The sequence below is a fragment of the Hesperophylax consimilis genome, chromosome 15 (assembly GCF_061612785.1).
Source record: "Hesperophylax consimilis isolate HC1 chromosome 15, BYU_Hcon_1.0, whole genome shotgun sequence".
NCBI lineage: Eukaryota > Metazoa > Arthropoda > Insecta > Trichoptera > Limnephilidae > Hesperophylax > Hesperophylax consimilis.
In genome coordinates, this window is record NC_142850.1 from 19,226,493 (window position 1) to 19,238,588 (window position 12,096).

A 12,096-nucleotide genomic window follows, 5' to 3' on the forward strand; every position below is an offset into this window, starting at 1 on the left:
ACATCAAAATCTATGGCTTAAGTTCCGTATTCATACATTTATAAAAATGACTGAAATATCTAAAACTTAGAAAATTTTAGATATAGCGGCTATGTACTGTGCAATAAATATTTTTTTTACAAATTAAATACATATTTAAAAGAATTAAAAACATGAAATAATAAAAATCTATGACGGGTTTATTTTGACTTACGTTGTTTTCACAAATCATATGATCAGCAGCAGATACTTGCAGTTTACAGCTCAAGAGTTCATTCATTGTAGGCGTTGACTTGTCCGACTTCTCCTTGCTCTGTTGAAGTTAATTCCTTTTCTACGTTAAAAGAAGAATCACCGAGCAGCAACCATGGCGCTCAGCGATGCGGATGTACAGAAGCAGGTAAGAGAAATACATTATTTGCGCCTAAATTGATGAATCAATGAAGGGTTGATGTAGTATTTTTTAGTGCAAATCTCCCCTTTCCAGCTTTAACCATTCGCATAGCATCTATATTTCTTACTCTAATGTGAATGTGCACGGTGATTGATACGTTAATTCCCCCGAATTATGATTTTTTGATTTCGTCCCATATTGTTTTCTGGTCATGTGACATTCAAGGCTCGGCTCAGTTGGGAATATTTTTTATTGAAACTATTGAATGTTTGGTTGCAGATCAAGCACATGATGGCTTTCATTGAGCAGGAGGCCAATGAGAAGGCAGAAGAGATCGACGCCAAGGCTGAAGAAGAGTTTAATATTGAGAAGGGGCGATTGGTTCAGCAGCAGCGTTTGAAGATCATGGAGTACTACGAGAAGAAAGAGAAGCAAGTCGAACTCCAGAAGAAGATGTAAGTCATTTTACCTGACTGGTATTTCTATATTCCATTAAAACATTATGCAATAAGGTAGGGTAAATTATTCCAACCACCTTGACGTAGTTGAAGTAAATGGGTAAAATAAGATGCATAATAAGCTCTATTATAATTACCTTCCATTTCAAATTTTCAGCAATCACATTCTATGTTCATAAATGAAGTGCTAAAAATATTAATCTTTAAAAAAATCATTATCCTTAGTGCACTTATCAAAAAGTAACTGAGGCGTTTTTAATTCCATCACATTTGATGACCATCAATGACGTTTTAATATTTTTTAACATTTTAACAGTCCCTGAATGTCCATTCTAGGCTGGTTTCAGTTTTAGATTAAATTGTGATAAGCTGTCAGGCATAATAATCATGCTGTTAAGGTGGGATCACACCAGGGGTTGGTTTTGTGTCTTTTGCGTCAGCTAACGCAGGTTAATGCCTGTGACAGACCACGCTATATGCGAGCTATATTCTTGTGCCTTGTCCTTTTTCAGCATATCGCTCACTTTACATTCCAATTGATCATATGCTGAAATAGGCCAACCCATGATCCATATAGTGTAATGTGCAGAGATGTGCTTTATTTCAAATAAATCCATTTCAAATGGAAATGCAAAATGCAAAATGGGTATTTTCCATTTTGCATTTTAAATGCTTTTCTAAAAACCATTTTGCATTTTGCATTTTAAATGCTTTTCTCAATGCATTTTCCATTTTAAATGCTTTTTTGCAACATTCTTCCTACTTTCTCCACTCATCTTTTTTTTAATAAGCCCCAAATATCAGTTGGTCCTCAACCTCGCTATGAGAGATAATTTACATTTGTCAAGTTGCTCCCTGGTAGGAGCCCTGGCAATGGAGTGATACCATTACAAAAAATACTGAACATGGAGCCATGACGCTGTAATATTAAATTTTAGATTTCTATGTTTTTACGTTGGCAACATTAGTCCCGCGCAAATTTTTTGTGGTTCATAATCTGTAGTCGTGGTATTTTTGGATTTACCATCATGTAATATGTTTGTTCTACATTGATGTCCATTATTAAATGACAAAATTGTTTAAAAATTCTATAATTATTTTAATTGTTTGACCTGAGAAACCATTTTGCATTTTCAATGCATTTTGAAAATAGGTATTTTGCATTTGAAATGCTTTTCTAAAAACCATTTTGCATTTTCAAATGGAAAAGTTTTGACCCATTTCCATTTTGCATTTCAAATGGTTTTGTGTACCCATTTTGCACATCTCTGGTAATGTGTCGCCTACCTAAATCGATGTTAAATGAGTCACATGTTAAGTACATACCCTACAGGAGTTCATATGTACGTACATTACACGCGACTCGTTTAACTCTGTGTTAGCTACCGTAAACAATGCAGACTCTCCCCCATATTTATTTCTATTTCATAGAATCTATGATAATATAGTATAGATCAGTGAGAAAAGGCCTTTCTATTGAATAGAAACTCAATGTTGAATCAACTTCAACTTTTGTTCAATATATTCTCATAGAATAGATCAGGTAGGAACACATTATTCTTGTCAGCTGTCCACAATTTAATCACAAGTCACAAGCAGTGGCGGCTCGTGACTTTTGGGTGTACTAAAGTGCTAATATTACAAAAAATTACATTATTGATGTTTGAGCTGAAAACGATTTTTTATTTTTTTTCGAAAATTCGATTTTTTGTATTTATAGGAAGATTTTCAGGAATTCCGTGCGGCGCACGGCCAAACTGAAAAATCCTAATATCCACAAATTTCATAACAAAGCACTCGGCCTTTTGCTTCCAATTGAGAAATGAGAGCCACAAATTGACAGACATCTCGCTAATATTGGGTAAACTGGTAAACAATATATTAAATCTGCCAAAACTAAACGACACTCAAGAGTTTTTCATTGGTGGATAAAGCAACAATACAACTTCACAAGCCATTGAGATTACCATGTCTTTTCTATGGTTCCAATTTTCGATCGGACTTATACCCCCCTGCATTGACCTTAAAAAGCCTTAAAGAATTTTTAAGTCCATGACTATACATCAGAAGTTTATGGCTATATAATAATAATTTTATCAAACTGACTTTTCCTTTACCAAAAACCATTTAGGTACCTAACCATGCCCTTTTCCCTTGCTGTCAGTCTTCCTACTTGCTGAAAATGTCCATTTGAATTTAGATCTAATCATGCCCCTTTCCCTTGCAGTCAGTCTTCATACATGCTGAACCAGGCCCGTTTGAAGGTATTGCGCGTGCGTGAGGAGCATGTGCGAGGTGTCCTGGATGGATCCCGTGCACGCTTGTCCAGTGCCGCCACCCGCACCGATGAGTACAAGGATCTGCTTGTGTCACTCACTGTGCAGGCTCTCTTCCAGGTGAGATAATTTTTTTCTTAATGTTTTCATAATCACAACACAAATGTTTAATCAAAATTTCTAAAACACCAAAATCGTGAAGGTCATAAAATTAACAATAATAGTTGAATAACCTCCTGAAGTTACTGCACTTTACCCCCGGACCCCATTGTATAAAATATTGTGTAAAATCTGTAATTAAACCAAAAGTAGATATAAAAATGAAACTTATTTAACCCTTCAGGCCTCGGAAGGACATTGCTAGTCACAAATATCATAATCCATTACATCCTCTGAAGGACAGGTCTAACCGGGATGTCCATATATTATTAAAGTTTTTTTTTTGCAATATGGATATATGTAACTTGTTTGTCATTGGACAGAGAAATAATCTTTCTTCTCAGTCGTAATAAAATATTTATACCATTGATAAAATCGCAAAAGTTGTCAGAAGTGTATGATTACAAATTAACGGAATCTGTTTTGTTGACTATTGAAAGTAAAAATTTTTTTTTTTGTTTTAAACAGCGTAAGTGAAGTTACGGTTTTCTTACTAATCGCCACATAAAATTAATGTGTTTTCTAAATTTCGAATTCTTTCAAAATTATTAATGGATTCGAGTCAAAATGTTTCGGTACATTTTTTTGTTGACATTTTCATGTTTGATATTGAAATTTTATTATTTAGAAATATCAATATTTATTTCAAATACTATCACCTAAAAGATAAGGTATTTGTTTTATGACAACTTCAAAAATAATAAATATATACCACATTTAAAATTCCTCGTAAGCATTCGGGCCTTGTAGGTAAAAATATTTAAAAGCCTGAAGGGTTAAATCTATTTTAATGCAATACCTGAACTCATCAAAAAAGCCATGTCAGCTTCGTTGATATAGATTTATCTGAAACAAAAAATCAAAAAGATTTGAGTTCAGTATGATTGTGGCTACGGTCATGAGAAAATTCACTGGGCATATAACAACTGCATAAGTTTTTTGAATTTTTGCACAAAACTAACCTTCTGTACTCCGTTGTCGCTGCCACGGCGACATAGAAAACATTCTGACAACTCCGATGGCGCCGCAGCGGTGAGTGTTAGAGAAGATGGGTTTGTTTTCGAAGTGCAAAGTGACATACGCGAGGTTATCCCCGATTGCATACAGGCAATATAGGCGGATATCGCATAAAATGTGTAATGCTTTAAGTTTCAGTAAAACGTAATCCAATTGTGCCACACGTTGTATAGGTATGGATTGTGTTGAAACGGTCAGCATTGTGAAGGTTAATAATCCGTTGAAATGAGTTGGTAAGTTTTAGTAAAAAGCATATATTGTGAAAGGATAAATGTTGTAAAGATTAATAACACATTGAAATGACTTGTTAACTTGCTTGCAGTTGATGGAGACATCGGTGACGGTGCGTGTGCGTGCGGCCGACGTGCCCATCATGAGCGACGTGTTGAAGCGCGCCTCTGAGCAGTACAAGGAGAAGATGAAGCGTGAAGTCACTCTGACGGTGGACCCGGACCAGAACCTGCCGGCTGACAGCTGTGGCGGTGTCGAGCTACTGGCTGCCAAGGGACGCATAAAGGTGCATATTCACTATTTAAACAACTGCAATCTGTAGAATGTCACCAAATCCTGATGATTCAGAATAATAGAATTATCAAACTACTGGAATTTATACAGAATTATTTTCGCACATTCAAACCTTTCTTAAAAAATTACTCTTTCCCTAACTCCGATAGTACCAGTTCTCGGAAGTGCCGGATTAGTGCGATTCTACATTAATTATTATTTCTACATATATTATTCTTAATTTTGCAATTATTGCAATGCATTACAAGATATGTGTAATTTCCCCGGAGTGCTATTACAGTCAACCGCAGTCCAGGGGTTAACAGTGAGAGAGCATATAACCTAAGTTATTCTTATTGACAGATTTCCAACACTCTGGAGAAGCGCCTGGAGATGGTTGCCGAGCAACTGGTGCCGGAGGTGCGCTCCGCCCTGTTTGGTCGCAACCCCAACCGCAAGTTCACCGACTAAGCCATCGCTACAACCCAACAATCTGCTTGGTCCAACCAACAAACTCCGCACTCCTGTTTAGTTATATTATACCCCTTCTACCAAACCTGTTACAACATTACAATTATACATTTTACATTACAATTCAACCAACCACTATCTCATATTAAGTTGATCCTCCCGGTTCTATTCCTCAGTTGGTTTATTTTCTGTTTTAAAACTTTGAACAATAGTTTATTATTATATTGGGAAGGCCAAACCACAGTTAGTTTTTAGTGTTTGCATCTCCGTTGAATGTACATCAAGTTTTGTCTTAAAATGAATACATAATTCATTCAGTAGCTATAGCTTAATTTATCGCTAGCATTAGGTACACTGTTGTCATTAAAAATTAAATTCAATAGTGTGTAATGTTTAAAAGTAGAGGTATTACTCGTTAAGTGAAATATTGCTGTTAAATCATTTATATATACTATATAGTGTTGATTCCCAATTATAATTATGTCTATTTATAATTATTATATGTATGAATATTTATTCTTTAACATTCCTTCTATACTAAAAGCATGATTTTCACCCTTGACTTTTGCTTGGCAAAATTTATTTTAGAAAAGTTTTTTGCTGCGGTGAAAATACAGTTCTATTACAAATTCACATTGGTCACAAAATGTGTTTGTTAAAATATTATGCGTAAATATGTAGCTTGCAACGTTTATAGTAGTAATACTTTTTGTAGGTAGTCATACCTATACTCATTTCAATTTCATCAAAAATGTTAAGAACAACATAATATGCCTGAGCTAATGAATTCAATTAAGATTGCAGCATCTTGCCTCGCATACACCAAAGTGAAGCTTTTAACATCTGACAATGTTCTGTGTAAATATTTTACACCAACTGAGAGATTATTTTGCTGACTGTGAGGCGATAATCTTGCTTGAATCTCATTAGCTTTGGTAGCTTATATCACCACTACATTATGTCTTGTATAATATCTGCAAGTATTGAAGAGAAATGTTATGTAAGCGTGTTATACATTATATTGCTTTATTGTTGACATTTAATGGTTTGGGCTAACTTTTAATTAGAGCATAAGTGCTGTTGTAAAATTCAATTCAACAAAAATGTTGTAAATATATATAGATGTGAAAAAATAAATAAATGTACACAATTTGTTTTTCTGTAACTCCTTTCTAAAAGTTTTTTTTGTTTGATGAGCAATTAAATTGTGGAGTAAGTATTGGTTCATGTAGGTACTATCCTATATGATGATGTTTTTGTATGTATGTAAAACTGCACATAACGTTCCCTCGTACACAGAACCGCAATCTTTGTCACTTAATGCAAACTTCATTTTTTTTTGTGAACCACCAAACATTGAAGGCACCGGCTGCGCCTGGTCTCAACTGCTCCCAACCGTCTGGAGCCAGTGAGACTACGACATACCCAATCGAGGTATGTTGTGAGGCTGTAGGTAGTGGGGAGGGGAAGTACCTGGCTATTCAGATCTGGTCACCAAACATGGCCAAAGCCATTTCAAGCAATGTTTCAATTCTGAATGGTGGTCATGCACCGGGGCGATTCTGAGAGTATCTTCCACTCTGAAATGTGCTGCAAGTACTATATATTATTTAAATGAGTAATTTGTGTCATTAGAATTATTGTGATGAACAATAACAATTAATACCTAACACAAATTAATCAAATAAAATTTACTTGTGCAGGCTTGGATTTGAACCTGCTACATCCGGCTTGCTTGTCAAGAGACTTACCCCTTGACCACGGAAGCCGTTAGTAAAAACAAAGACATCAAAACGCATAATGTATGGAGCCTGTGGGTGAAGATAATAATAATTATTTGTATAAATACATAATAAATGTGAATTTCTAATGTCTTAGTCCATCCACTCACGGGGCAACCCATAGATACTCCGGGCAACCTCAAATGGACGTAGTTCTGCAAACTGGATCGAACCTACACAAGCAAAGTTTTGAAATAATTCAGTGAAGGAAAAGATGGATTTAAAAATCATGGAAAATTATTAGACTGCTTGTTTCTGTTACTTAGTAAACGATTATGAGTTATTTCGAAATGTAATATGTAGGATTTACTAAGATCGAGGAATAAAGAGATAATCATTGGAATTGGAGTGGATCTTTTTAACAAAATACTATTTTGTGGGTCGGATCCTTTTAACAAATAGGTACAGATATACATGATAAAAGATAAAGCAATTACATCTTATGTCTTTTTAAATAGAAATATCAGAAAGGATGGTTTAAATGTTAAAAAAAAAAAAAAAAAAAAGTTGCCAAATAAGTATCAAGTTCACATCTTCATTCGTCAACATTACTCTTCACCCTCGATATCAAAATCTGAAATGCTCAAAAATCCAACAAATCCAGAGCGGAAAAAATGTGAGGGTCCATTTTATTGACCTTTGGGATCCCTATTGGGATTTTTGCGTTTGCATGTCTGCATTACGTGCATATGATCTTCTGGAGAGTATATTCTAGTATGTATCTTCAGTGCCGTATCTATTTGGCCAAAGTCTGTAAACTATCGGCAGGAAACTATCATTATGTTTCGGAAACATCACAACATTTCGTGGAAGTGTTGCTGATAAACTTATTTTCTGGAGCGAGAGTTGCGGCTGTTTCGGTTTTGACAGCCGCAACTCTCGCTCCAGAAAATAAGTTTATCAGCAACACTTCCACGAATTGTTGTGATGTTTCATTTGATCAACAACCAGATGCTGCATTCAGCCTCTGTTGTGGATTTTTTCCCGAACAGCAAAAGCATCACACTTATTGCACGTATATTTTGTCACAGGCTTGGTTCGCAGGTTGAACCTAAGAAAATGTTTTTGTATTTTGATAGGGATATATTTTTTAAATGCAGTCTTATATACCTCCACTTCGTATAAGTCATAACTTTTTGATTTTCATCTAGGGCTTTAATTTGCATTACAATTTTCACCCTGTAGTATTTTTCGAATCAGTATAGCGCATATTTTTATGTTTCTTTCTTTTCTGGTAAACTCAAATTTCCTCTTTCTACCTTTTGACGTTCTACCTTAAATTATTGCCATTGACAATAAAATTATGAAGGTCATTTTATAAAAATGTAACAACAAAAGCTCCAGCTGTTAATTTTTATTTGTTACTAAAAGCTTTAAAAGATAAATTGCATTTTACCGTGAATATGTGAATCTTTTATGTTAAAATAAGTAAAAAAAAAATTTGAAATTTGCAATAAAGATCCGTACTGATTGGATTTCCTTGGAAAAATTAATAAAATAACAATCATTCGATACATCGCAGCCATCCCAGTGTTAAAAGGGTCCACGTGATCTGGATCTATTTTGAAAAATCAAATAAGTTATTTGTACCTTCATTTGAAATAACGCAATAGGAATCCATGTGCTTTGGACCCCACTTGAATTTTTAAATTAATTTTGCAAACTAGATTCATACTTGAATCTTTTTTGTAAATTATAAAAAACCGCTAACAGACCTTGGTAATATTTTACAAAAACATAAGTTTGTACTCAGATACTATATATCCTGGATCTAATTTGTAGAATATGGAGAAAAAAATGACTTCGCAATGGTATAGTTAACCCATTTTCAGACTTTTTGTGGGTTGGATCCAGTTTGCAGAACTATGTCCAAATATACCAATCGCTAGATTGACCACTCGTTAAATTAACCACTCACTAGATCGATATCTTGGGGCTTTTTGTATGGAAAAGTTTGTACACTTCTTAACTTCGGATATATTCTGAAAGACATACAATGAAGGCCATAAAAGGTACTAAAGGTTGGTAAATCTCCGGGACATGATAGTCTAAGTATTGAACACATAAGATACGGAGGCAGATACATAGCTAAACTACTAAACATACTGTTCAATGCAATCTTTAAACACAACCATCTACCGGGTGCAATGACGAAAACAACTCCAATCCTGAAATCGGGACAGCCTGACATCATGTCATGCTTTTGGATTTTTTGTTGAATCTTAGAAATCAAATTGTTCTTAACTTGTTCCGAAGTTCGTAAGTGATTGCGATAGCCTTCGGTATCTTCGAATGCCTTATAATCCATTTTTAGCCCACATACGAAGTTTTGGGTGCTTTTTCATATTCTAAAGTTCGTTCCGTAAAAGGTTCGAAATCATAGGGACGCACGCAGCGATAACTTCACTTGACGCCATCTTGATTAACAAAATAGGTTCGAGTTAAATTGAAACGTCGGAATGACATCTTGTTCAATTTTTGTCGTCCAATAAAAGTCGTTCAACTAAAATCGCTCTGTCTGAAAGGGTATTAAGGCGGCGATACACATGCCTGTAAAATGGAACAGTAGCTTGCATGCATGTTAATGGCATGTACAAGTTACTGGCGCAATGAGAATACACATGCAAGTTAAACTTGCATGCAAGTTGCGTCCTTGCATGCCTGTATTTGCAAGACGTATACACATGCCAGTCACTAGACAGTACGTGTCTCAAATCACTCTGAGACTGAGTAGTCTCAAGCTTTTTGGCAATAGAAAACATTCGAAGTGAATTAAATATCATCGTATTGCAATTGGCAGTACAATGTGTGGCTAATCTAACAACAGGTCAGCTACTGGCATGCCCGTACTTGTCGCGACGTTCACACATGCCGGTTTCATAGCCCCCTCGTCCCCTCCCTCAACTTGCATGCCAGTAAATCAAATGTTGTGCAATCTACTTGCAAGGCAGGTACAGGCATGCAAGTTAGCGTATACACATGATAGTAGCTGGCATGTGCAAGGAGCTTGCATGCAAGTGTGCCAGCTACAGGCATGTGTATTCCCGGCTTTATAGATCTGTCATGGTGCTGCCACACGCAAAGCTCACATCAACAGATAATATAAAGCACAATAGCGCTCGCCATACAATCCCATACAGACCCGACACACGTAAAAAGATAACGCGCTATAAGTGTGGTTCTGAACTTCGCTAACCGAATTTATTTTACGTAACCGCTCCCGACGCGATATTTGAAAAGTTATGCGTCCCCCTCTCCGCCGTAAAAAGGAGAGGGGGTCATTTTAATTACGGAGCTACCGACTAAGTTCCGTGTTCCCTTTGACAGCCATGACATAAGCAGCCTAATAATGCATTTCTTATTTATTATGTTAGCTCATATCGTCATGTGTGCTAGTAAATTTAGAAACATAAAAAAAAACTTTATTTGGCAAACATACTTAACATATATTTAAAATATAAATATAATCAATATTTGAATTTGAAGTAAACAAATTTTCGCCCTTTCAAAATTAATCATATTTTTAACTCAGTATGTTTATATGGTAATATCATTCGGTTTTTTGATAAAGTTGGACGGCCTGATACCTACATAGAGAAGCTTCTAGTTTGTTCGTTTGTTGATTGTTTTCAATTGTTTTCCTGGGTAATCTGGTTTGCTCTCGTCAGCTCTCGTGCTCTCTTCTCGTTCCCTGCCCTGGTGTTGGTCCTTGCCGCCTTTGCCTTCGACATTTTTGGAAATCGACGTGAGCTTATTTTACAATAATTTATTATATGTCGCTTTCGTCGATGGGCGTGCGAACTGCGAATTTCCTGATTCGACGGAGAGGTTATGTCAGGTTATGTGAAAATGCGCTATTTACGCGCAGATTGTTTAAAATCTAAAAAGTTTATAAATAGCATTTATAATTATATAGTTGGCGGCATCATCATCTGAGGATGAGCTGTCCAACAGATCCAGCAATAGGCGACAAGTATCATCCATTTCGAAAACGTGCTCAAGCTGTCAGTAAGTAAAGTTGTCACTTTGACAGATGAAATTATGTTCCTCGGCCGCTCTCGAATTCAACTGACCCCCTCTCCTACCATAGGAAGAAATATTTGATAGCGTCGTGTGTCGGTAGAAAAGATGATGCGCTGTATTAACTTTTGATGTGAGCTTTGCGTGTGGCAGCACCTTCAGTGTCGTGAGTGGTTTATTTATGTCAGTGTCACACGTGTCACATTACGATGTCACAGGTGTCACATATGCGCTGTGATCTGCTAGCCAAGCTATAGTAAATTTGATGATGATAATTAATCACAGTGATAAATAAGAACGGAAATGTTTTTGTTAAGTTATCCGGTCACCAGCTAAATTTTGTGTAAAATGTTAAACTTAAATGGCCAACTGGTGTCCCCGGAAAAGTTCTAGCTTCTCGTTTCATGTTTTGCCGGTTTTCCAGCCCATTTCAAAATTACCAAAAAATATTTCGTTGTTTTAGTTGGTTTGTTAACACCCATTACACCTTTGAAACTTTATTATGCAAAAAATTTCAATTCTTTTACATATTATGTAGTACATTTAAATAAAAACACAGGTTCAGAGATGTGGTAATATAGTAAAACGAAAGAAAACCTGTTCGATAAATGTACGGTATTTAATATTAAATATGATTTAAGATTTTCACGGCCAAAAGTATTTTTGTTATTTGTTTTTGGGGTATTATGCCGTGTTGCGCTAACTCCTTCTTTGGCCAACGTTTCGGACAGCATTGCAGTGTCCATCATCAGGGCAGATGTGTTATTTATATATAACACATCTGCCCTGATGATGGACACTGCAATGCTGTCCGAAACGTTGGCTAAAGAAGGAGTTAGCGCAACACGGCATAATACCCCAAAAACAAATAACAAAAAAAAGGTATTTAATATTGATTCTCGGAGGTACTATTTTTAGCAATCAATGAACATTAGGCGGATATGATTGTAAAATGTAATGTTTAAAAGATCTTAAAAGAAAATCAAGTTCAGGACAAATACCAAAGTACATATTTATTATTGTGCAAATATTTTTTG

At 35.6% G+C, this 12,096-nt stretch overlaps 1 protein-coding gene across 1 annotated transcript; it reads left to right on the forward strand.

The window, feature by feature from the left end:
• The first annotated feature begins 199 nt into the window (after positions 1-199).
• On the forward strand, positions 200-6,408 carry Vha26 (V-type proton ATPase subunit Vha26). Its single transcript, XM_089640028.1, has 5 exons — positions 200-379; positions 653-828; positions 3,059-3,227; positions 4,606-4,800; positions 5,151-6,408. The coding sequence occupies exons 1-5, from the start codon at positions 347-349 to the stop codon at positions 5,256-5,258; spliced, it is 681 nt and encodes a 226-aa protein (XP_089496154.1). The 5' UTR covers positions 200-346; the 3' UTR covers positions 5,259-6,408.
• The last annotated feature ends 5,688 nt before the right edge of the window (positions 6,409-12,096 follow it).